The sequence below is a fragment of the Mesoplodon mirus genome, assembly GCF_964341445.2.
Source record: "Mesoplodon mirus genome assembly, chromosome: 8".
Classification (NCBI taxonomy): domain Eukaryota; kingdom Metazoa; phylum Chordata; class Mammalia; order Artiodactyla; family Ziphiidae; genus Mesoplodon; species Mesoplodon mirus.
The window spans coordinates 112,400,619-112,426,978 of NC_138984.1; the positions used below are offsets into that span (position 1 = coordinate 112,400,619).

Sequence of the window (26,360 nt, forward strand, 5' to 3'; positions counted from 1 at the left end):
CAGCCCAACACCCACGAGCAGATGTGAGATCCAAGGGCAAAAGGGAGAAATGTATCTTCACCAAAACCAAGAAGAAATGTCTGCAGAAGACATTGAAGGTATCTTCCCAATGCTTGTGCAAAAACATTTTTGAGGCCATAAGTAGAATTTCTTTATGTTATGTAAACACAATAAAAAAAAATTTTTTTTTTAAATCTAAACTGAACTTGCTTTCTGCAGAGAGGGACCTGTCTGCTGAGGTCCACTCAGTGTTTGAGAGTAGAAATTTCATATTTTTTTTTGCTAACCATAAACTTTTATTAATGGAAAATGGAATGCCTCATTAACAGATAACTTGTCTTTAAAATGGCAGAAGAATACACTTATTTTTTTTAAAAAGCAAATTCACATTGCGAGATTTGCCTTTGTTTCTTAAAAGATTTCACAAGTTCCAGGTAATTCTGGCTAAGAGATTCAACAGTACATGGGGCCACCTACCAGCATACGTAAAGTGGCTGGGGTCTAGTAGCAGCAGGTGAAGCGTGGGTACGGGTTGGGGTTTGACGCGGGGCCGGGTCCTCCAGCCTCACGGTCTTGGGCGGGCACCACGTAACCCGGGGCATGCCTGCTGTATGCAAAGCCACCTCACCTAGGAACAAAGGCACACGTTAGGCTCAGGAAGCACTCTGTGTTCTCATCGTGTCACCGTACAGCAGAGTAGATATATTTCTTCTTAATGTGTATAAAATATAACATTATTTGAAGGTGGGATTGGGGGAGAGGAAAGAGAAGAAGTAAAAATATATATTTACTATACCGCCTTTATGTATTCATTTTATCAACTGTGTCCCCTGTGCTCCAGAAATTGTGAGTCTGCACCCTAAGTCAATGGTCTAAAGAAACTCCACTTCTGGCTATATACACAAAACAATTGAAAGCAGAAACTTGGAACAGATATTTGTACCCCAAACATCTGTTCCAACATCATGAAGCATTTCCCCTGTGAATTCTTCTTAAAAATTTATACTTTTAGCTCTAACATTTAGGCCTTTGATCCATTTTCAATTATTTTTTGTATGTGGTGTAGGTTAAGGTCTAACTTCATTCTTTTTCCATGTGGGGTTATCCAGTTTTCCCCAGAACTATTTGTTGAAACCATTTGTCCTTTCCCTGCTGAATGGTCTTGACACCCTTTGAAAAAAATCATATGACTCTGTTTGTGAGGGTTTATTTCTGGCCACTCTACTATTCTGTTCTGTTCGATTCTATTCTCTCTTCCCTTGCCTTCCCTTCTCTCCCCTCCCCGCCCGTCTTATTCATCTATAAGTCTGTCTTTTTTTTTTTTTTTTTTTTTTTTGCGGTACACGGGCCTCTCACTGTTGTGGCCTCTCCCGTTGCGGAGCACAGGCTCCGGACACGCAGGCTCAGCGGCCATGGCTCACGGGCCCAGCCGCTCCGCGGCACGTGGGATCTTCCCGGACCGGGTCACGAACCCGTGTCCCCTGCATCGGCAGGCGGACTCCCAACCACTGCGCCACCAGGGAAGCCCAACATCACTAATTATTAGAGAAGTGTAATTCAAAACTGCGATGAGGTATAACCTCAAACTGGTGAGAATGGCCATCACTAAAAAGTGTATAAATTATAAGTGTTGGAGAGGGTGTGGAGAAAGAGAGATCCTCCTACACTGCTGGTGGGAATGTAAATTGGTATAGTCCCTATGAAGAATGATATGGAGGTTCCTTAGGAAACTAAAAGCAGAGTTACCATATGATCCTGCAATCCCACTCCTGGGCATATATCCAGAGAAAACCACAATTTGAAAAGATACATGCACTCCAATGTTCACTGCAGCAGTATTTACAGTAGCCAAGATATGGAAGCAACTTAAATGTCCACAGACAGATGAATGGAGAAAGAAGATGTTGTATATATATAGACAATGGAATATTACTCAGCCTTCAGGAGAATGAAATAATGCCATTTGCAGCAACATGGATGGGTCTGAAGATGATCATACTAAGTGATGTAAGCCAGACAAAGAAAGATAAATATCATATGATATCACTTATATGTGGACTCTTAAAAACAAAAAATAAGATACAAATGAACTTATTTATAAAACAGAAATAGACCTACAGACATAGAAAACAAACTTATGGTTACCAAAGAGGAAACGGGAAGGAAAGATAGAATCTTATATGCTGGATTCCTTTCTAGTTATCCTGCCAGGTCTGTCCAGGAGTGGAGTGGATCTGAGTCCTCTGGGACTGCAGGCACTGGAGGTGAGGGGTGTAGACTCTGTGTGTAAAGAAAACGGAAGAAGAGCATCTCTAGGACCAGCCTGCCCCTCCCTCCTGAACATCTGCCAAGGGTGACTCTGGGCTGAGCAGAGAATGCCTTTGTGCTTTCCCTGTCAATTCTCCAAGTATGGGAGCCGGCATGTGTCCTTATGGAAACGTTTCCTCTCTGGAGGAAAACCATGTGGAGCTCTCAAAGTCTGAGCACCTGCAGAGGCAGGGAAGGGAATAGGGATCCAAGGGTCGCCACTGGGAAAGTCTGCAGGGTCACCGCCTACTCAGAAAGAAGGTCCTACGGGCACCCTTGAGTCCAGGGCTGAGGCTCCAGGGCTGTGCACCCACTGCAGACAGATTGTCTTTATGTGGACACTCAGATCACCTACCTCCTGTGTCCAGTCCCTTAAGAAATTGTCAGGATTCCTTGGTACAGCCAGGTGCTTCTGCAGCCTGGGACGTTCTGTGAGCTCATGGAGAACCACACATTTTAAGCCACAAATTCCCTTCTGGTCCCCGGGTCTTGGCTACTCGTGGGGATTTTCCAGAGCTAATGGAGCAGAAGGCTTTTCCTCAGACCCTGTTGAGATCCAGTCCTTGGGAAATTGAGAGGAGATCCAGTCCTTGGGAAATTGGAGCTTTCTCCTATAACCAGTCCCTCTAAGCACATGTCTGAGGCACTGCAGCTAAAAGAGCTGGGTTCCCAGTCCCCTGGTTCCTCCTAACCTGTAACTCTGTTCTGTCCAGGCTGCTTCAGTAAAATGGGAATCTCCACTGTTTGCCCCAGGAGGACAGAGGGTCCTTATTACCATCGAGCCTAGAGCTGGACTGTTGGAACTAGGCTCCCTCAGGTAGCTGGATAATGGAACCAGGAACAGAACTTAACCTTCCTTGGAAGTGGGCCTTCACCTGCCTTAGACCTGCATGACACTTCTATGTCAGATTATGGAGGTGCATTTTCCCTTGCATGGCTCCTGTTAGTTCCAGGGACCAACTCTAAATATACTCAATATTTTTCTATAGATTGGCTTGTAAATGTAGTTAAGTATTTTTCCAAAGAAAATGTCATAAAGCTCAATGAGGTCAATATGATTTACATTTTTAACCTAACACATAAAATCAGTGAAATCCATGTGTCTAAATAAACAGTACAATAAACATGAGACAATAAAATACAAATACATTTAATAAAATTTTGACAATGAATACCAGACTACAAAATTTTGAAACAGGTTGGAAGTATTTTGACTCAGGCCATAAAATAATTTATTTTAGATATATATTTATTTATGTTATTTCTTATTTCTTTAAACAACAACTACTGCATTGGATGCAGAAATAAGCTCTTGTTAAGCAGCCAATTGTCAATTTTCTCACAGGTAGATACTAATTCATTTTTGAAGGAGAGGTCAAATTTTTATGCCAAAGAAAAACAACTTGAAATATTAACATTCTCATGAGATATGCAGAAAAAAGTTAACTTTATTCTACAAGATATAGAATAATATAAATAATAATTCTAAGTAATAAAAATACAATAATACGGATTAACATCCTTTTTTAACTGAATGACAATTTACATATTATCTGTAAATGCTGCTGACAGCCATTAAAACTCTCCAGCCACAGACAGTGTCAGCCCCCTAACAGCTTTTCAGTAACCTCCAGGGTCTCTCTTTGTTCTCAGGGTTAGGCTGGTGGGACCCTAAGATAGCATACAAGTAGCAGATGACAATGCAGGAAAGTCCAGGCCACAGAATAGGTCACTAGAATTTTTTGTGGCTCCATTGGCCTCAGAAGCCAAGACCCTGCAGGTTCACTTACCACATGGTTCCATGCTTCTGCTGCAACCAGGAGAAGAATCTAGAATCACATCCATAAGAATGCTCTGTGTGTGTGTGGGCGGGGGGAGTCAAGCACACTGGGGAAGACTGATTGGAATCACCACAAAACAATACACTGAAGGATATAAAATTAAAGGTTAAAAGCATGATATCAGTCAAGCTCTCATAAGGTGATTTGAGATAACAAAGTTTCAGTATTATTATTATTAGTGTTACCATATTATTAGCACTGCAATAAGAAATGTTTACTAAAATGATGCATTTATTGAGAAACAGAGTGAATATTCAGGTCATTCTCTGGATAGGCAATCCTGTGTAGTAAGCCTAAAATGAGAGAACTTTTATATTTTTTATAGTTTTTAATGCTAAATGGCATATGTCCTTGTAATGGATTTCTAGTGTGTCAACCTGGCTAGGCTGAACTACAGGGATTTAAGGAAGTGCACCAGCCACTTTCTAGCACACTCACACCTCTTGAAGTTATTTAAGCAAATATTAATCTAGGTGCTGTTGTAAAGAGATTGTATCCATATATCTTTTCCAGTTTGTCCTTTTGATTTCTTCTAATAAATATCCAGAAGTGAAATTAATGGATCATGTGGTAGTTATGGATCATATGAATCATGGTAGAAATGTACTATTACATTGACTTTTAAGATTTTATTAACTTTAGGAACCTTTTAAATGCAATTTTTTTCATGAATATTCTTCATTTTACACAGCAAAAATGTTACTGTCCTTTGAGATAGGTGAGAATTCAAGATCTGTGACTACAGGTTTCTTCATTAAAATTTCTGAAACTTCTGAGGTATGCAGCCTTATTTTCTGTATCAATTTCATTCTGTTAAGATATGTGTGCATTTATATTTAGTGTGTCTATAATAGAGAATTTATCGAGCCTATTTTTACAGGTAGCCTATTTTGCATACTTGGTAAATTACAGCCTCCATTTTTCCATCTGATTTTTGTTACATTTAACAAGATTTTAAACAGTTGTAGATCATGTTTTCATTTATGACCTTGTACCTCTATTAACTTACTCAGACAGATGTATTTAAGGCAGGTAGTTGTGTTCTGCTTGCCTGTAACTTATCGGCACATATAGCAGACGTAAACTTTCAAGCAGGTAAATTAGAGGGGAAAGCCAGTATTAGGCTGTGAGTTTTATGAAGAAAAATATAAGATTTGCAGAGTCTATCCAACAAGATGCTCTCATTTAGTCTGGAAGCTTTAAAAATAAATCCATGAAAAAAAGATTTAAAAACTGAGATTTGTTGAAGGAACATGATTTAGCAGATGCATAGCAGGGAGAAGAGAATTCCAAGCCTGCCAGTGAGAAGAACACTGTGCTCTTGCTTTAACCTACTAAACTGGATAAACACACCAAGTATTGTTGACCTCCGCTACCTTAGAAATCAAGTGAACAGACCAAGACATAGAATAACGAATGCACAGCATTCCAAGAGAGATTATTTTTATTTAAAGAAAACAGAAACAAATTTATACACAAATTTATATATATCCAACCTTTTAAGAAAATCAATTAATATATTTCATAAAGGAAAGAGAAGTTACAGAAAATCAAGTGGACACTAAATTAACAATCTCAGTTATTGATATTTCTGACACCTGTGGTCAGATTTTTGACCTGTCCGTGACAGGGGTGTCCAGAGCAAAGAAAAGGTTTGAGAGGAGAAGAGAAGGAGCAGGAGAGGAAACGACAAATGAGGGAATTATTGGCCACATTGAAAAAGCTTAGGAAACCACCATCATAATCCAGGAACAACCCCACCCGGCCTAGAGGCCTTTTGACATATTGAGGTGATAGTGGGGAAGAGGTAAAGAGACTGCACTGGTTGTTCTCTTTGATACAAAGAAGTAGAAAAATTCCCTCTGAGTCAAGTACCATGTCATTCTTTCTTGCCCAAGAATCATTACAAAATCCAATTGCCCAGCTGCAACAGCCCGCCACATCCACCTCCCAGTAATGTTGACCAGAAGTGAATGACTCAGCTCCCCAGGCAAGAAGGTATTTAGATCTTGGTGGAGAGTTGTCGACAACAGGATGACCAGAACCAGCCAGCAGACATCTCAGATCTTCAAACACAGGGACATGACCAGTGACTATTTCATTATCCAAGGCAATGTACACTGCAGGAAGAAGGAAAAAAATTATATTAACAAGCAGCATTATAAATTCCTGATGGACAAGAGCTTTATATGGTGTCTGGGTTTCCTAGCTTATTATTAGAAATAGGTGGCAAGACAGAAGAGAGCTTTAGAAATCTTCTGCAGTCCAAGGTCTACTGGTCTGTCTTCATAATAAGATTTTAGCCAGAAAAAAATGGAAGAAATCATAATTTAAAAATAAATATATATGACATATTGCTAAGTTTTAGCTATTATTTTACCTGGAACATTTGAAATTTGCAATTAACTAAAAAGTTACTGTCAGAAACAAAAGTAGCTTGCCCATCTCCTAGAAAATGTACAATAATAAAATTCCTCTCCTATTTTTTACCTTCCAGATACCTTACTACAACCCATCATAAATGGCTTTTTTTTCCAGATACCAATTTGGTTTTTTTTTTTTTCCATATATGTTATTCTTCTATAAGGGTAAATTTGGTTATAAAAGTTCCCAGCAAAGAATCTATAGATTGAGAAATGGGGAAGGTCACCCACAGGACACTAACAAAAGGGAATGTACAACTCTCCCACCAGAGGGCTACCTGTTACCTTGGAATTGGTTGAGCCAGTCTACCAGTCCAGGAATGGGGCATGAACTGAGCTGTGGGACTACAGGCTGGGGCATGTGCAGCTGTGCTGACTCACTCCTGCAAGAAACAACATGTGGTTGCTCTTTTGAGCTCACGGTTTTCATCACAAGGATTATATCTACATCCCTCTGAAGACACTTTATTTAAATCCCAATAATTAGGTTCAGGGGCCATGAAAGTAAATCCCCAAACTAGGGAATGCAGCAAATGACAATTTGTTTTATGAATATCAAAGAAAATCCTATCCCATCTGCTAAGACTGCAATCCTAGGATCCAATTCAAATTAATCATGACGGGGTCCTCTCAGCAAATCACAGAGCTATGCAACATGGCTCAAAATTGTGGACATTCAAGAAAGGCACTATGAATTTTAAGCCACACTAGTTACCACTGAAATGCTCAGTTTCTGTATAAACATACTAGTGGTTGTGGAGCTTAGCTAGGGCAGCAATTTTGCTTCCTAGGACCCAGTTTCACTAAGTGCATTGTACAGCCTTTCCATTTGAAGTTGCCTTGTGCTACACATGGAAAGCCAATACCTTGATGAACCTCTTTAAGCACATTCTCTCCTTGCTTCTACATTAGGTTTCTCTGAAACCCTTATTTTGCACATAATCCTGTCCTGGCTTTGGGCACATTCCCCCTGTGTTTTTATATTTCTAAAAAATGGTAGTTGTCTTCATGTAACCTTTGCACAGAACCTTGTAAATAAACCCTCTACCCAGCTCCACCTTAGGCAAAACAACCAAGGACACTCTTTCTACCTTTGGAGAAAGGGAAACATAAATACTTTATGAAAGAAGTTATAGTGTCATGATAACTTATGTTCCTATTTCAGCATCAAATGGCTGATCACAGTTACAGTTCTTAAAACTTGAAAAGGAGGGCAAACTTACCTTTTCAACATGTTGTCATAATGCTGTAAAGAGGGAAACAGAAAAGATAGTCTTAGTACACTTCACAAGATTCAGAGCGAAGACGTAGTTTCTTATCCCCTAGGGTGGGTGAACCCAAATTTCAGCAAATTATATCATGGGCAAAGAAACAGGAAGGGGAAATGAGTTGTCAAGATTCTCAAATTTTTCATTATTGCGGGGTCCAGATATAAATTCATATATCTTCCAACAAGCTTCTCTGTTGAAGTTGATCAGTAATTGAATGTCTGTTAGGAGAATTGAAAAAGAATGACTCTAGGATTTCTTTCACTTACCTTTCCACAAAGCTTTGTTATTCTTGTGTATGGCAAGAATGGCCTTTGGTTATTAGCATTACCTGGACAGCATCTTAGCACAGTATCAGAAAGCATGATAAGAAAGCACATGATGGAAGGCCAAGGAAAGGTGGATATTATCCAAGCAACACCATGAATCTCCAGTCCTCAGTCCTTACCTGGAGCAGCTCCATGTCTGGTTTATGGCACAATTCCTTGAGTTCCTCATATATCTGACTTAAGAGTTTCCCCTTTAGGTACATATTGTGTTGACTTCCTTTGAGTTGCTGAAAAATCTCATCGCTTTCCTCTTCTATTTTCCTTAAATAACGTTTCTGTTCAAGGTAGACAAAGGGGCAAACCTTCCAGTATTTAGGCCGGATCATATTCCTACACAGTGTCACATAACCCTAGAGTGACAATGAATTAATTAGGTCATATATTTTAGCAGATTTCATTCCTCTCAGTTACCAATAATTTGTCTTCTGATAGTTAGAAATTTGGTACTTTCATTAAGAACAGCTTTTTTGGGACTCTTTTTTTCTTTGTTCAACTCACTTTTTAATTTCATTGAACCTCAAGTCAGTATCTTGATTCTAAACACTTTGCCTCAAATATCCACACTTTCTTAAAAACAGGTACTTGTGATTTAATAATTGTGTTATATAATACACACAGTACTCTAATGACTAAATCAAGTTAGTCTCTTAACCTCAGATATTTCCTCTGCTTTTAGGAAATAATAGCAAATATTACTTCATACAGTTAGATAAGACCTTCCCAAAGTATTAACATCCAGGTCCACAAACTGCATGCAGGCCAGAACCTTGTGTGCATGGATGCAGCTTGACTCCTCCTGCCTGAGACTATACACTCCACTTCTTAGCTGACCTCCACCCTACCCTTAGAGATGCTGGTCCACAGACAACCAGCTTTTGGTCCTAATTCCCATCTTCTCTCTCTCTCTTTTTTTTTTCACTTTCTCTTTTCCTTCTTTCCTCTCAACTTTTAAAAATATTTGACTCACATTGTTTTAAGCAAAACAAAACATGGACAATTGACCCAACATCTTCATTTGGTTCTTGTGCTGTCATTTTTACCTCCAAGAAAGCAAATTTTTTGGTCACAGGTGTACATTCACTGTACATATTAATGAAACTCAATCTTCCATCAAAGCAATGAACTCTCTTCAATTCCCAGCTCTTGTTTGAAACCACATTCATCATATCACCAAGAACCTCCTTTGTTGAATCCACATAATTCTTCCTATGCATGTTACTAAGAACTTCTTCCTATTAACACCAATCTTTCCTTCTATAAAACCTATAAACCTTGGGCTTCAAACAAATCCCTCTCTCTGTACGTCCCTCCATCAATTTACATTGACCAGCTCCTCTTTCCCTGCTGGACCCATTAATACAGAGATCCTTCCAATTTTCTTTGCATGTAAAAATTTTATTCTTTTCACTCTTAAAACTCTCCTGTGGTTTCCATCTAATGCCTAGAAAATAGAGACAATTACGAAATGTCCCTCTCCAGACGAAATCTTTCACGTAAGCTCCAACCTCATTCATTCGATTCCCTATGACCTATTTTTGTGAGGATATCTCCCCAAAACTCAAAGTGCAACATTTCTCAAACTAAAATTTTCTTAACCCAAAGCAGCATTTCTTCCTTTGTTTCCATCCTCAGTGATGTTTCAATTTCAGAGAAGAAACTGGTTCTCAGTTTTTAAATTTTATATTCTTAACATTATAATCAAATCAATCCTATTTTCTCACATTTCTCTGCCATAAAGAATATCTCTTGAGCCCTCCAGTTTCCCATTATCTGTGGTCAATTTATTCCTGTACATTCTTTTAAGGATTCTCCAACTTTAAGGTTGGACTTCCAATTTCACTACTCTTTCTCATTCTCCTTCATATCTAGCTTACACAATGGAGAAATAAAGGCAAGTGTGGTATGAGAAAAGGATAGGTTAAGTCTGAGATGTGTTGAGTTTAGTTATCTCTTCCTAAAAAGCTCTTTCCCCAAATAGCCACCCGCCTAGACACCTCACACAGGTGTCAGCCCAAATGTGATCTTCCATTGTAACTTTTTTGTGATCGTAATTAAAATTTAATTTTATCAAAATTACTATTCTTATTTACCTTTACTGCTAAATTTTTCTCAAAAACACTTAGCACAAAGGATCATGCCATAAGGGTTATATTTTGAACTGTTAATTGGCTCTCTCCATTACTCCATTAGTTCCTTGAGTACAAGGAAATCTGTTCTTTTTGTCTATTTCTACAGTGACTTAGAAGAGTTATTATGACACAGCACTCAACATTTCAAAGGGAAAATATTGTAAGTGATAACCTTAAGTATATCACCTTTAAATAACTGAGTTAATTTTCCTATATCTCCTTGTCATACACACAGCCCCATTTAAATTTCCTTTGTAATGGTGAGAAGTATATTTTAATATTGCTTGTTTATATGTTTCCATCATGAAATCATTACTTCCTTGAGAATCTATATGTACTGTTATTTCACCACTCCTATTAGTGGTGCTCAATTCATATTTTTAAATCAACAAATGGTAGATCCAAATTTCTCAGCCATGCATTTAGGTCACATTTTGAACTGACCTATCCTCCGTTTCCAGCCATATCTCTCAGCACTGCCTCTGTAATAGTATAGGTATCAACCAATATGAACTTTGTAGAACCTCAATATCTACATGATCCTCTAGTTTCTAGTCGTCAGCTTGCACACATTTGCATGCCTGTCAGCCCCATGAATTTCCTACTTCAAATTGTTCTTTACCATCCAAATAGTCCGAGAAGGTCTCCCTGAATTTTCAAAGATTTTCCTTCTGAGAAACCCTGAGTTTATCTCATTCACTAATTATGGTATACCTTGTTGATTGTGATTTTTCTATATATGTTGGTGTGTTATGGTGTTGCCCAGGAAATAAGATATTTTACTTCGATATTTTGATTTTAGAAAGAAATCCTATAAGGGGACATACTTCTTTCTACATGAGTAGATGAAAGCCTTTTGCTATTGGATAGTCACCCATAGAGAAACATAAATATTATGATTGTTAGTTCAAGATCTTATTGAATAACCACCAAGTGTCCCAAACTGGTGCTGAATGAAACAGAATTTCTTGTTTACCTCCCATGTCCTGAGTTTGCTGACTTCTCTCTTTAGATTTCTTTTATTTTCTTGTATATTTTGCCACATAGACCTCATTTGCTTCAGAAGCTTTTGCTGCAAAAGAACCAACAGTGTGAGTATCAGAGAAGCTGATATTGAAAATTTCAGATCCTAATGGATGAAGAATGGCAGGGAATATCTTATAAGTGATCACTCAAGGAGACAAAGGGTTAATTTATTTTCACTGTTAAGCCTAATTATCTAATATGTAGGACATTTATAACCACAGAATAGACTGGTAGTTGGAAAGGGCGTTTCTCCATAGAGGAAACTTGCCCCCAAACTTTATTTCACCTAACCCATTTTCATTATGTAAATCCTGTGTCAGATTTTAGTTGTCCTGCTGATAGTTCTTGTCTCCTACTACTCTATTATTTTAGCTAAAGGACAATGTTTCTAAATAGACTCTATGAGATTAGGCTTGTTGAAATCATGGTTATAGTGACTAATAACCACTGAAATTAACAGATTTGTCCATCTTGGTTTTACACTGACTAATTACAGTTCCAAACATGATCAACCTCATTATAACCAAGAACTCAGGTTGTAAGATTTTAAAAAGTAAAAAATTTAAGCACAAGATTGAGAACATATTTTTTTCAATAGTTTATCCTAGGACCTGGCACACAATACTAGTTAGTATCTGCTTTATATTTTACATGAATGGAGAATAATTAACTTCACTTTCTTTTGCATTCTCTCTCAGGTAAAGCTCTCCCCAGGTTCAAACTTCTCTCTCAGCCATTGCTTACCCGGTATTCCTCAGCCATCCACTCAATGGAACAATGTCTGTGAGCCCCATGCTCCTCAGACTTACAGCAAGGTAAGCAAAGCACATCTTTCGTGACCTCACAAAAGAAGTTTTTTGTTTTCATGTGTATCTCACATATCTCTTCTGCACAGTTTGATGAGTCATAGGGTCCTGTCCATCTGGCAAGGAATACCCTTGTCTTCAAAAGGATATTGGTTTTCAAGTTCATGTGATGGGATGGTTCCCTGCACACAGGGCAGCAAGGAGGACATTGGGCTTCCTCCCAGCAGAGACAGAGGCACGGCATGCAAAAGCTGTGCTGGCAGATTAGAGTAACCGGGTCTATGAAATACTTCGCACATAGGAAACAGGTGAATTCATTCCAGAAGCAGATGGGACGCATGTTTCTGAGGAGAGAAAAGTAAAGAAAGGGAACATTATGTTGTCATGAGCCTTAAAAGAAGTGCCTTTTCAAAGCCATTAACAATATCAAGGGGTATAAGAATTATTTACTTCCCACTCATACCAATAAGGTAGTGTATATAGCTGTATTGCATGTAACATATATGTATTGCATATAACAGAAAGAGGATGTTGAGTAACAGAGTGTCCTCATTTTATTCAGACAGCATATTGATGTGTCAAACACAGCTTTTCCATCAGGATTTCAGCTCTCTAATACATTCCAGTACAATCCCCTGCCAAGGAGTATTCCACCTAGAAAAACCACCATTATCCCTCTTCCAGTGATAGGTTATATGGTCATTTGACCCTATTAGGTCAATGAAATTTGAAGAAAATATTATTAGGAGGGTTTTGTCAATTTTTTTTTGCTCATGCAAAGAAACATAAGGAAGAGTCAACTCTTTTAGGTTCATCTGGACAGTGTTTGAAGGTGATGCATAGGGCTGTCTTTTTGTGACCACAAAATGCATTTGCCTAGAGATCAAAATAACCTGAGGGCGACAGAGAAATGGAAGACATGGTTTTGGACAATGTCATCGAGGCAATAAATTAACCAACTCTGAGACTGCCAATCGATAAATGTAACAGGAATCAAGGAAATAGAAAAATAATTTCACAACAATCAGAATTAATATATTCAGACCAGAATCATCAATGGATGTGAAAAACATTTGGAAAAACAGTATCAGCCCCAAAACTGTTTGTTAATAAGTTCCTCACTTTATTACCATCATGTCATATTAAACTGGTTATTCAAATTAAAGAAGATATACTTTCAGTTATCATACATTGTGACTAAATATTTGGTTTAACTATATATGATTGCTGTTATCTTCCCTGTCTATAAGAAGTTGAATGAAGGAGGCTACTTCTTTCCAAGGCTTAGAATTTTGTTCTGGTCAAAAAGAGACAGAAAGTAAACAATTGCTTAACTGAACAGCTATAACATCAGTTTTAAGATGCCTTTGGAAAAATGATGAGCATTGAAGCAATGGTGCACAGATCTATTTATAAGTAAAAATTCTTGACAGGGAAGTTATGGACTTCTGATCGATGACCACACAATTTTCAGTGGTATAGAACAGGGGTCCCCAACCCCCAATCTTGGGCCTGTTAGGAACCAGACCGCACAGCAAGAGGTGAGCGGCGGGTGAGCAAGCGAAGTTTCATCTGCCGCTCGCATTACCGCCTGAACCATCCCCCACCACGTCCGTGGAAAACTTGTCTTCCACGAAACAAGTCCCTGTTGCCAAAAGTTGGGGACCACTGATATGGAACATAAAACCATTGATTCAAACATGGGTCAAATGAGGAGATAGTTTGAGGAACAGTGAGAAAATATAGATAAGCCCTGTGTAGAGTGGGCTAGAACTTGGATAAGAATGCATTATGAATATAATCATTTCTAGATTGATAACATAAATGATTATTTTAATATTAAAATGATAATAGGAAAACCTAATATGTGTGTGTCTACTATTATTTCTAGGCATTGGATTAACTCCTTTTATATGGATTAACTATTTTAATCCTCTCAACAATATTAACTAATTTTCTATTTTATAATGAGGTTAATTAACATGGTGTAGGTAAAATAAGTTACTTGTCTACAAATCACACATGGAATAAATGCTGGATACAGTACTCACATATAGATATTTATGATAGAAAAAACAATTTAGCTTTCATGCCCACGATTACCATTAAAGTCTCATTTTTAAGTGAACATAGCGGAAATTCATTGTACCTTGATCAGAACTCACCTTTGGGTATAGTTAATGAACTGTTCCACTCTTGTTCAGTAAATAACTCTGTTAAAAATTCAGTTCAGGGATTAGGTGCTCACCTCCTGGTGGCAGTAACTTTCAAAAGTCTCCACAGCCCAGCCAACTCCAAACACAACAGTTCTGGGTTCTGGGGAAGAAAGAGCTTGGCTCTTTGCTGGATGTTTTATATATTCTCCAAAGACCACGCCCATTTCCTCTAAGTGATAGTGTTATCAAACCTTAGAAAATGTATAGGTGCACGTGATTAGATTTTAGCAGAGTTGAAAACACACCCTGATGCCAATGATTGAAGTCAAACCTTTTGAAACCTACTTAATCCAATTGCCACAATCCAATCTCTGGTAAAAAGTCACACCTTAAATTCACACTTGTAATCCATGAACGTGTCATTTGGAAAATAAATGCACTCCCCAAATACCAATTTCTTATCTGCATTTAAGGAACTATATTTTAGTCCTAATTGCAGCGACCCATTATTATCCACTATATTTGATTACCTGTCTGAATCTGTCTGCATTACTTCCTTGATATTTCTTCAGAAAGAGGAGTCCTTCACATTCCATTTTTCAACCAAATGCACTCAAGCTCCTCAATAATGCCACTTACTTCTCTGGCAGAGATAGCCTTCTAATGTTTGATGTTTAACCTCATCTGAACTAAAATTCTCTGAAATTTTATACTTTTCACTCAGTTCTCTAGGCAATTCTTCCCTCTGAGTGTTTACTGTTTGTTTGTTTTATTTTTATTTATTTTTTTATCTTTTGGTAACACACTATTGCTATTTTTCTTTCCATCTATAACTGTACACCCAATAGCTGTTAATGGTTCTTCTCTAAGACTGTCCCATTTTCTTGTTCCCTACATATCTCTCATACCCTCTCATTCTATTATTCAATACGTAGGCACAATTGAAACATCAATGCTATGTTGTGGATTTAATGATTACATGATATTTGTATAATACATGATTGACTAAAATGAATCATAGACATTTTGTGAAAGAAATATGATATTGTCTGTTAAATTGGGGCAACTATCTTTAAGGTTTTCTTTTTCTTGGTTCTCTTTATCTTGACTGGATTTGAATTCTCTTTCTCAAAGTATTTTCCTATTTAATCAATGATGGGCCTGGTTCTTCACTCAAGGAAGGATACTTGACAGAAAATTTTATTTATATATTTATTTATTTATTTTAAAATTTGTATTGGCGTACAGTTGATTTACGATGTTGTATGAGTTTCCAATGTACAGCAAAGTGAATCAGTTATACATATACATATGTCCACTCTTTTTTAAAGATTCTTTTCCCATTTAGGCCATTACAGAGTATTGAGTAGAGTTCCCTGTGCTATACAGTAGGTCCTTATTAGTTATATTTTTATATATAGTAATGGGTATATGTCAATCCCAATCTCCCAATTTATCTCTCCCCCCCTTACTCCCTGGTAACCATAAGTTTGTTTTCTACATCTGTGACTCTGCTTCATAAATAACTTCATTTGTACCATTTTTTTTAGATTCCACATATGAGCAATATCATACTGTATTTGTCTTTATCTATCTGACTTAACTTCATTCAGTATGACAGTTGCTAGGCCCATCCATGTTGCTGCAAATGGCATTTTTTTGTTCTTTTTTATGAGTGGGTAATATTTCATTGTATATATGTATCACATTTTTATTCACCTGTCGATGAACATTTAGTTTGCTTCCATGTCTTGGCTATTGTAAACAGTGTGGCAATGAATATCAGGGTGCATGTATCCTTTCAAACCATGTTTTTCTCTGGATATATACCCAGGGGTGGGGTTGCTAAAGAATATGGGATCTCATTTTTAGATTCTTAAGGAAACTCCATACTGTTATCCCTATTAGCTGTATCAATTTACATTCCCACCAACAGTGTAGGAGGGTTCACTTTTCTCCACACCCTCTCCAGCCTTTATTGTTTGTAGGCTTTTTGATGATGGCCATTCTGACTGGTGTGAGGTAATATCTCATTGTAGTTTTGATTTGCATTTCTCCAATAATTAGTGATGTTAAGAATCTTTTCATGTGCCTCTTGGTCATCTGTATGTCTTCTTTGGAGAGATGTTTATTTAGTTCTTCTGCCCATTTTTTGATTGTGTTGTTTGTTTGTTTGTTTGATACTGAGCCACATGAGCTCTTTGTAAATTTTGGAGACTAATCCCTTGTTGGTCTCATTTTTTGCATATATTTTCTCCCATTCTGTGTGTTGTCTTTTCATTTTGATTATGGTTTCCTTTTGCTGTGCAAAAGCTTTTGAGTTTAATTAGTTCCCATTTACTTGTTTTTCTATTTCCATTACTTTAGGAGAAGGCTCATAAAAGATATTTCTGCAATTTCTGTCAAAGAGTGTTCTGCCTGTGTTTTACTCTAAGTGTTTTATAGTATCTGGTCTTACATTTAGGTCTTTAATCCATTTTGAGTTTATTTTTGTGTATGGCATTAAAGAATGTTCTAATTTCATTTTTTTTACTTGTAGCTGTCCACTTTCGCCAACAACATTTATTGAAGAGACTGTCTTTCCTCACTTGTATAGAAAAGAAGATATGGGTGGCATGCACAGAGAAAATGGCCATCTGCAATCCAAGGCAAGAGCTCTCAACAGAGACCAATCCTGCTGGCCCAGGGGTCTTGGACTTCTTGTCTCCACAACTGTGAGAAGATATTTCATAGAAATGGAATCATAAGAGGAACCAAGATGGCGGAATAGAAGGACGTGCTCTCACTCCCTCTTGCGAGAACACCAGAATCACGCTAGCTGCTGGACAATCATCGACAGGAAGACACTGGAACTCACCAAAAAGATACCCCATATCCAAAGACAAAGGAGAAGCCACAATGAGATGGTAGGAGGGACGCAAACACAGTAAAATCAAATCCCATAACTGGTGGCTGGGTGACTCACAGACTGGAGAACACTTATACCACAGAAGTCCACCCACTGGCGTGAAGGTTCTGAGCCCTATTTCAGGCTGCCCAACCTGGGGGTCCGGCAATGGGAGGAGGAATTCCTAGAGAAACAGACTTTGAAGCCTAGTGTGAATTTATTGCAGAACTTCAACAGGACTGGGAGAAACAGGGACTCCACTCGTGAAGGGAACACACAAAGTAGTGTGTGCACTGGGACCCAGGGAAAGGAGCAGTGGCCCCAGGGGAGACTGAACCAGACCTAACTGCTAGTGTTTGAGGGTCTCCTGCAGAGGTGGGGGGTGGCTCTGTTTCACTGGGGACAAGGACACTGGCAGCAGAAGTTCTGGGAAATACTCCTTGGCATAAGCCCTCTCAGAGTTTGTCATTAGCCCCACCAAAGAGGCCAGGTAAGCTCCAGTGCTGGGTTGCCTCAGGCCAAACAACCAATAGGGAGGAAACCCAGCCCCACCCATCAACAGTCAAGTGGATTAAAGTTTTACTGAGCTCTGCCCACCAGAGCAACAGTCAGCTCTACTCACCACCAGTCCCTCCCATCAAGCCTCTTAGATAGTCTCATCCACCAGAGGGCAGACAGCAGAAGCAAGAAGAACTACAATCCTGCAGCCCGTGGAATAAAAACCACATTCACAGAAAGATAGACAAGATGAAAAGGCAGAGAGCTATACACCAGATGAAGGAACAAGATAAAGCCCCAGAAAAACAACTAAGTGAAATGGAGATAGGCAACCTTCCAGAAAAAGAATTCAGAATAATGATAGTGAAGATGATCCAGGACCTCAGAAAAAGAATGGAGGCAAAGATCGAGAAGGTGCAAGAAATGTTTAGCAAATATCTAGAAGAATTAATGAACAAACAAACAGAGATGAACAATACAATAACTGAAATGAAAACTACACTAGAAGGAATCAATAGAAGAATAACTGAGGCAGAAGAATGGATAAGTGACCTGAAAGACAGAATGTTGGAATTCACTGCTGCAGAACAGAATAAAGAAAAAGACTGAAAAGAAATGAAGACAGCCTAAGAGACCTCTGGGACAACATTAAATGAAACAATATTCATATTATAGGGGTCCCAGAAGGAGAAGAGAGAGAGAAAAGACCCCAGAAAATCTTTGAAGAGATTATAGTCAAATATTTCCCTAACATGGGAAAGGAAATAGCCACCCAAGTCCAGGAAGCACAGAGAGTCCCATACACGATAAACCCAAGGAGAAACACACTGAGACACATAGTAATCAAATTGGCAAAAACTAAAGACAAAGAAAACTTATTGAAAGCAGCAAGGGAAAAATGACAAATAACACACAAAGGAACTCCCATAAGGTTAATGGCTGATTTCTCAGCAGAAACTCTACAAGCCAGAAGGGAGTGCCATGATATACTTAAAGTAATGAAAGGGAAGAACCTACAACCAAGATTATTCTACCCAGCAAGGATCTCATTCAGATTTGATGGAGAAATCAAAAACTTTACAGACAAGCAAAAGCTAAGAGAATTCAGCACCACAAGATCAGTTTTGCAACAAATGCTAAAAGAACTTCTCTAGGCAGGAAACACAAGAGAAGAAAAAGACCTACAATAACAAACCCAAAAGAATTAAGAAAATGGTAATAGGAACATACATATCAATAATTACCTTAAATGTAAATGGATTAAATGCTCCAACCAAAAGACACAGACAGGCTGATGGATACCAAAACAAGACCTGTATATAAGTTGTCTACAAGAGACCCATTTCAGACCTAGGGACAAGTACAGACTGAAAGTGAGGGGATGGAAAAATATATTCCATGCAAATGGAAATCAAAAGAAAGCTGGAGGGCCTCCCTGGTGGCGCAGTGGTTGAGAGTCCGCCTGCCGATGCAGGGGATACGGGTTCGTGCCCCGGTCTGGGAGGATCCCATATGCCGCGGAGCGGCTGGGCCCGTGAGCCATGGCCGCTGGGCCTGCGCATCCGGAGCCTGTGCTCCGCAACGGGAGAGGCCACAACAGTGAGAGGCCCGCATACCGCAAAAAGAAAAAAAAAAAAAAAAAAAAAAAAGAAAGCTGGAGTAGCAATTCTCATATCAGACATAATAGACTTTAAAATAAAGACTATTACAAGAGACAAAGAAGGAAACTACATAATGATCAAGGGATCAATCCAAGAAGAAGATAGAACAATTTAAATATTTACACACCCAACATAGGAGCACCTCAATACATAAGGCAAATACTAACAGCCATAAAAGGGGAAATCGACAGTAACACAATCATAGTAGGGGACTTTAACACCACACTTTCACCAATGGACAGATCATCCAAAATGAAAATAAATAAGGAAACACAAGCTTTAAATGATACAGTAAACAAGATGGACTTAATTGATATTTATAGGACATTCCATCCAAAAACAGAATACACATTCTTCTCAAGTGCTCATGGAACATTCTACAGGATAGATCATATCTTGTGTCACACATCAAGCCTTGGTAAATTTAAGAAAATTGAAATCATATCAAGTATCTTTTCCGACCACAACGCTATGAGACTAGATATCAATTACAGGAAAAGACCTGTAAAAAATACAAATACATGGAGGCTAAACAATACAATACTTAATAACCAAGTGATCAATGGAGAAATCAAAGAGGAAATCAAAAAATACCTAGAAACAAATGACAATGGAGACACGAGGACCCAAAACCTATGGGATGCAGCAAAAGCAGTTCTAAGAGGGAAGTTTATAGCAATATAATCCTACCTTAGGAAACAAGAAACATCTCAAATAAACAACCTAACCTCCCACCTAAAGCAATTAGAGAAAGAACAGCAAAAAAAAACCCCAAAGTTAGCAGAAGGAAAGTAATCATAAAGATCAGACCAGAAATAAATGAAAAAGAAATGAAGGAAATGAGAGCAAAGATCAATAAAACTAAAAGCTGCTTCTTTGAGAAGGTAAACAAAATTGACAAACCATTAGCCAGACTCATCAAGAAAAAAAAAGAAGACTCAAATCAATAGAATTAGAAATGAAAAAGAAGTAACAACTGACACTGCAGAAATACAATGGATCATGAGAGATTACTACAGGCAACTCTATGCCAATAAAATGAGCAACATGGAAGAAATGGACAAATTCTTAGAAATGCACAATGTGCTGAGACTGAACCTGGAAGAAATAGGAAATATGAACAGACCAATCACAAGCACTGAAATTGAAACTGTGATTAAAAATCTTCCAACAAACAAAAGCCCAGGACCAGATGGCTTCACAGGCGAATTCTATCAAGCATTTAGAGAAGAGCTAACACCTATCCTTCTCAAACTCTTCCAAAATATAGCAGAGGGAGGAACACTCCCAAACTCATTCTATGAGGCCACCATCACCCTGATACCAAAACCAGACAAAGATGTCACAAAAAAAGAAAACTACAGGCCTTTATCACTGATGAACATAGATACAGAAATCCTCAACAAAATACTAGCAAACAGAATCCAACAGCACATTAAAAGGATCATACACCATGATCAAGTGGGGTTTATTCCAGGAATGCAAGGATTCTTCAATATATGCAAATCAATCAATGTGATACACCATATTAACAAATTGAAAGAGAAAAACCATATGATCATCTCAATCGATGTAGGAAAAGCTTTTGACATAATTCAACAGCCATTTATGATAAAAATCCTGCAGAGAGTAGGCATAGAGGGAACTTTCCTGAACATAATGAAGGCCGTATATGACAAACTCACAGCTAACATCTTCATGGTGAAAAACTGAAAATATTTCCACTAAGATCAGGAACAAGACAAGGTTGCCCAATCTCACCACTATTATTCAACATAGTTTTGGAACTTTTAGCCACAGCAATCAGAGAAGAAAAAGATATAAAAGGAATCCAAATTGGAAAAGAAGAAGTAAAGCTGTCACTGTTTACAGATGACATGATACTATACATAGAGAATCCTAAAGATGCTACCAGAAAACTACCAGAGCTAATCAATGAATTTGGTAAAGTAGCAGGATAAAAAATTAATTCACAGAAATCTCTTGCATTCCTATATACTAATGATGAAAAATCTGAGAGTAAAATTATGAAAACATTCCCATTTACCATTGCAACAAATAGAATAAAATATCTAGGAATAAACCTACCTAAGGAGACAACAGACCTGTATGCAGAAAATTATAAGACACTGATGAAAGAAATTAAAGATGATACAAATAGATGGAGAGATATACCATGTTCTTGGATTGGAAGAATCAACATTGTGAAAATGACTCTACTGCCCAAAGCAATCTACAGATTCAATGCAATCCCTATCAAACTACCACTGACATTTTTCACAGAACTAGAACAAAAAATTTCACAATTTGTATGGAAATGCAAAAGACCCTGAATAGCCAAAACAATCTTGAGAACGAAAAATGGAGCTGGAGGAATCAGGCTCCCTGTCTTTAGACTATATTACAAAGCTACAGTAATCAAGACAGTATGGTACTGGCACAAAAACAGAAAGATAGATCAATGGAACAGGATAGAAGGTCCAGACGTAAACCCACGCACATATGGTCAACTTATCTTTGATAAAGGAGGCAGGAATATACAGTGCAGAGAAGACAGCCTCTTCAATAAGTGGTGCTTGGAAAACTGGACAGGTACATGTACAAGTATGAAATAAGAACACTCCCTAACATCATACACAAAAATAAACTCAAAATGAATTAATGACCTAAATATAAGGCCAGACACTATCAAACTCTTAGAGGAAAACATAGGCAGAACACTCTATGACATAAATCACAGCAAGATCCTTTTTGACCCACCTCCTAGACAAATGGAAATAAAAACAAAAATAAACAAATGGGACCTAATGAAACTTCAAAGCTTTTGCACAGCAAAGGAAACCATAAACAAGACCAAAAGACAACCCTGAGAATGAGAGAAAGTATTTGCAAATGAAGCAACTGACAAAGGATTAATCTCCAATGTTTACAAGCAGCTCATGCAGCTCAATATCAAAGAAACAAACAACTCAATCCAAAAATAGGCAGAAGACCTAAATAGACATTTCTCCAGAGAAGATATACAGATTGCCAACAAACACATGAAAGCATGTTCAACATTATTAATCAGTAGAGAAATGCAAATCAAAATGACAATGAGATATCATCTCACACTGGTCAGAATGGCCATCATCAAAAAATCTAGAAACAATAAATGCTGGAGAGGGTGTGGAGAGAAGGGAACACTCTTGCACTGTTGGTGGGAATGTAATGTGATACAGCCACTATGGAGAACAGTATGGAGGTTCCTTAAAAAACTAAAAATAGAACTATCATACGACCCAGCAATCCCACTACTGGGCATATACCCTGAGAAAACCATAATTCAAAAAGAGTCATGTACCAAAATGTTCATTGCAGCTCCATTTACAATAGCCAGCACATGAAAGCAGCCTAAGTGTCCATCAATAGATGAATGGATAAAGAAGATGTGGAACATATATACAATGGAATATTACTCAGCCATAAAAAGAAACGAAATTGAGTTATTTGTAGTGAGGTGGATGGACCTAGAATCTGCCATACAGAGTGAAGTAAGTCAGAAAGAGAAAAACAAATACCGTTTGCTAACACATATGTATGGAATCTAAGAGAAAAAAAAAAAAGGTCATGAAGAACCTAGGGGCAAGACGGGAATAATGACACAGACCTACTAGAAAATGGACTTGAGGATATGGGGGGGGAAGGGTAAGCTGTGACAAAGTGAGTGAGTGGCATGGACATATATACAGTACCAAACGTAAAATAGATAGCTAGTGGGAAGCAGCTGCATAGCACAGGGAGATCAGCTCCATGCTTTTTGACCACCTAGAGGGGTGGGATCGGGAGGGTGGGAGGGAGGGAGATGCAAGAGGGAAGAGATATGGGAACATATGTATATGTATAACTGATAACTGATTCACTTTGTTATAAAGCAACACCATTGTAAAACAGTTATACTCCAATAAAGATGTTAAAAAAATGCAAAGGAAGAGAAATCTGTTGGTTAAAAGAACAAAAAAAAATAAGGATTGGAAACAAAGCAATGTAAAGTGCTGGGGTTTTTTTTGTTAATGGCATAGTTATTATGTAGAAAATACAATAGTTCATTCAGATACTTCATTGGTATGAGCTGACTTTACAGCAAGGTTGCTGGGTAGAGGGACAATATTCATAAATAAGTTACTTCTTTTTTTATCAGCAATATTTAATTAGAAAAGGTAAATTTGATAATGATTTTGATTCTCCCCAAATTTATTTGTAGATTCAATACAAATTCAAATAAAATCACAGCAGGTATTTTTGAGGGAAACTGATGAACAATGTATAAAATTTATATGAAAATGGAGAAGGCAAATAGTCAAGACAATCTTGAGAAAGAACAATGTCTGAAGACATCCTTCATCACATCTACACTAATTTTAAATCTACAGTGATTACAACAGAGAGTGTTAGTTCAAAGATAGCAAAGTATATCAATGGCACTGAATAGACCACAAACAGAGAAAAGATAGTTTTTCAATAAAAAGTGCTTTGTCAACTGAATACTCAGGCAGAAAATCATGTCTCTTACTCCTACTCATACCATCATAGAAGATCTATCCTAAACGAGCTAAATATGAAAAATACAACAAAATTTCTAGAAAATATTATGGGAAAATATGTTTTGGGGTTGGCAAACATTACTTGTTTAAGGCACAAAAGGCACTAGCTATAGGGAAAAGATTCATAAATTGGACTGCCTTAAATTAGGAACATGTGCTACATTCAAATATGTCATTTAGAAAAGTAATAAAGCAGTCACAGAGAGGACCAGATGGTCTCTCCATGTGCCCAACAGAGGACTCAGATCCAGAATACATAAGCAACTTCTACAAAAACGCAGGCAACATAATAGGAGAAAGAACAAAAGGGGGATGTGCTCAACATTGCCAGAAAAGTGCAAATTAAAACCACAGAGAAGCACCAATATACACTCACCAGAATGTCTAATAAAAATACCCTAAAGGGGGGCCTCCCTGGTGGCGCAGTCGTTGAGAGTCCGCCTGCCGATGCAGGGGATACGGGTTCGTGCCCTGGTCTGGGAGGATCCCATATGCCGCGGAGCGGCTGGGCCCGTGAGCCATGGCCGCTGGGCCTGCGCATCCGGAGCCTGTGCTCCGCAACGGGAGAGGCCACAACAGTGAGAGGCCCGCATACCACAAAAAAAAAAAAAAAAAAAAAAAAAAGAAAAATACCCTAAAGATACCATGTACTGATGAGGACGGGGAGCAACTGGAATCTAATATTCTGCTGGTGGGAGTGTAAAGGAACATAATCACTTTGGAAAATTATCTACTAATGTTGAACATTAGGACTAAGAAAGTTCATCCCTAGGTGTATATCAGTCAGAAATATGTATTTATGTACACCAAAAACAAAACCAGGAACTATGTACAAGAATTTTCCTAGCATAGTTATTAATAATTATTATTATTAGGAAATTACTTTTCAGTCCAAATGTCCATCAGCAGTAGAATGGGTACATGAACTGTGGCACAGTCACATAATGATACTCGCAGGAACAAAGTGAGCAAATTTTGCTACTTACAACACCATGGTTGGGTCACAGAGTATAATGTTGGGAAAAACAAGACAGGCAGACTCACAAAAATCACATGATGTGTTTCTACTTAAGAAAAGTTCAAAAGCAAACAAAACTGTCTATGGTGTTAGAAGTCAGTGGCTTCCAGAGGGCATGGAAGAGATTCGGCTTCTGGGTAGTGCGATTGTTGTGAAAATTCATCAGGCTATGTATTATGATTTATGACATATTTGCATATGTGTCTATACAAATGTTTATTTTAAAATATGAAGTTGCCAAGGTTAAACATTGTAGCTATAATATTTAGCATCTGGAGGAACAGTTCAGAAGCATCTTATTCAAAGGTGCTGTTCTAGGGGTTGGACACTAAAATGCAGTGACTAAATGGAATGTCTGTGGTTGAATCCATGACAGAACTGGAGTGGAACAAGGTCCCTGGGGTTTTCCAGTACATGGAGCACCTTTCAGCTTTCCCTGTCAACTTAAACCACTTGTGCTCTCTTCAGTTTTAAATGCCTTTTCCATAAATGATGAGAGGTAAGAAGTCCCAGCAATTGATATAGAAAGGTAATTCCTTAAAGAAACTTGCTAGCCTGTGCTGTCATTTATGGAAAAGACTAAAAGAAAATCCTCTCATGATTCATTCAACTCCGACACTCTGAAGTGTGATCCCCTGATACACATTCATCCTACCTATGTGGGAGATGAGCAGCACAAACATATTATCTCGAGGTTTACATTGTTCCTCAGAGAAGCAGTGATGATGTGACTGCACATTGATCCTTATACTTACTAATAATAACATTAATGATTTCTAAGTATGTGAATCTCACATCTTTCAGTTGGAGGCTTTCTCATGCATAAAACCTGAATTTTCTTGTATCAATCCAGCAGTGATGAAGAGCTCAACTAAGGGAGCCATTTCTCCCAGACAGTTGGTGAGTGCCCAGAAATCACTGCCTGCAGAGGATATGATTCAGGAGAGTGAAGGTATAGGAGAGATTTGCATTTCAGGTAGTTTTTCTTAGCATGTTAATATTTAAGGTATATGTTTAATTACATTCTCATTATCTTTTGTGGTTGAGTAATGAGATGATGAATTGCTATTTTGAGAACCATTTTGTTGATAGATAGCATTTCTATTTATGTCTGCTTTTACTAATGTGATTCACACTACCCAGGTTTTTGCACTACACATTTCTTTCAGTTATTTCAGAACAAAATGTCATTAAGAGTGGAATTTACTGAACTCTGTGACCAGTGCTGTGCTTGGGCATGACCCATGCCCATTTCCAGCAGGACCAGCTGAGAGTGTTCCTGGGCCTCAGGGGACAGGAAAAAGGATAAGGAGCTTCAGTTGTCTTCCCCATATTCCAGCCCCCACGCCTAATTTCCCAATGCAGACTACCCAGGAGTCTTCCTGACCTTCACCATTGTGTAGGAAGATGAAGAGTTTCCAAATGGCC

At 38.1% G+C, this 26,360-nt stretch overlaps 1 protein-coding gene across 1 annotated transcript in view; it reads right to left on the reverse strand.

Moving 5' to 3' along the window:
* The window catches only part of LOC309809388 (tripartite motif-containing protein 43-like), a gene marked incomplete at its 3' end in the record, with an annotated part of 45,970 nt that extends 33,808 nt beyond the window's left edge, over window positions 1-12,162 (reverse strand). The window contains exons 1-6 of the mRNA XM_082630443.1: window positions 12,068-12,162; window positions 11,274-11,369; window positions 8,288-8,443; window positions 7,795-7,817; window positions 6,857-6,954; window positions 6,024-6,268 (exon numbers count right to left, since the gene is read on the reverse strand). Of these exons, the coding sequence (XP_082486569.1) occupies window positions 6,024-6,268; window positions 6,857-6,954; window positions 7,795-7,817; window positions 8,288-8,443; window positions 11,274-11,369; window positions 12,068-12,085 (636 nt within the window). The 5' untranslated portion in view covers window positions 12,086-12,162. The remainder of the gene's footprint in view (window positions 1-6,023; window positions 6,269-6,856; window positions 6,955-7,794; window positions 7,818-8,287; window positions 8,444-11,273; window positions 11,370-12,067) is intronic.
* Between the last annotated feature and the right edge of the window lie 14,198 nt (window positions 12,163-26,360).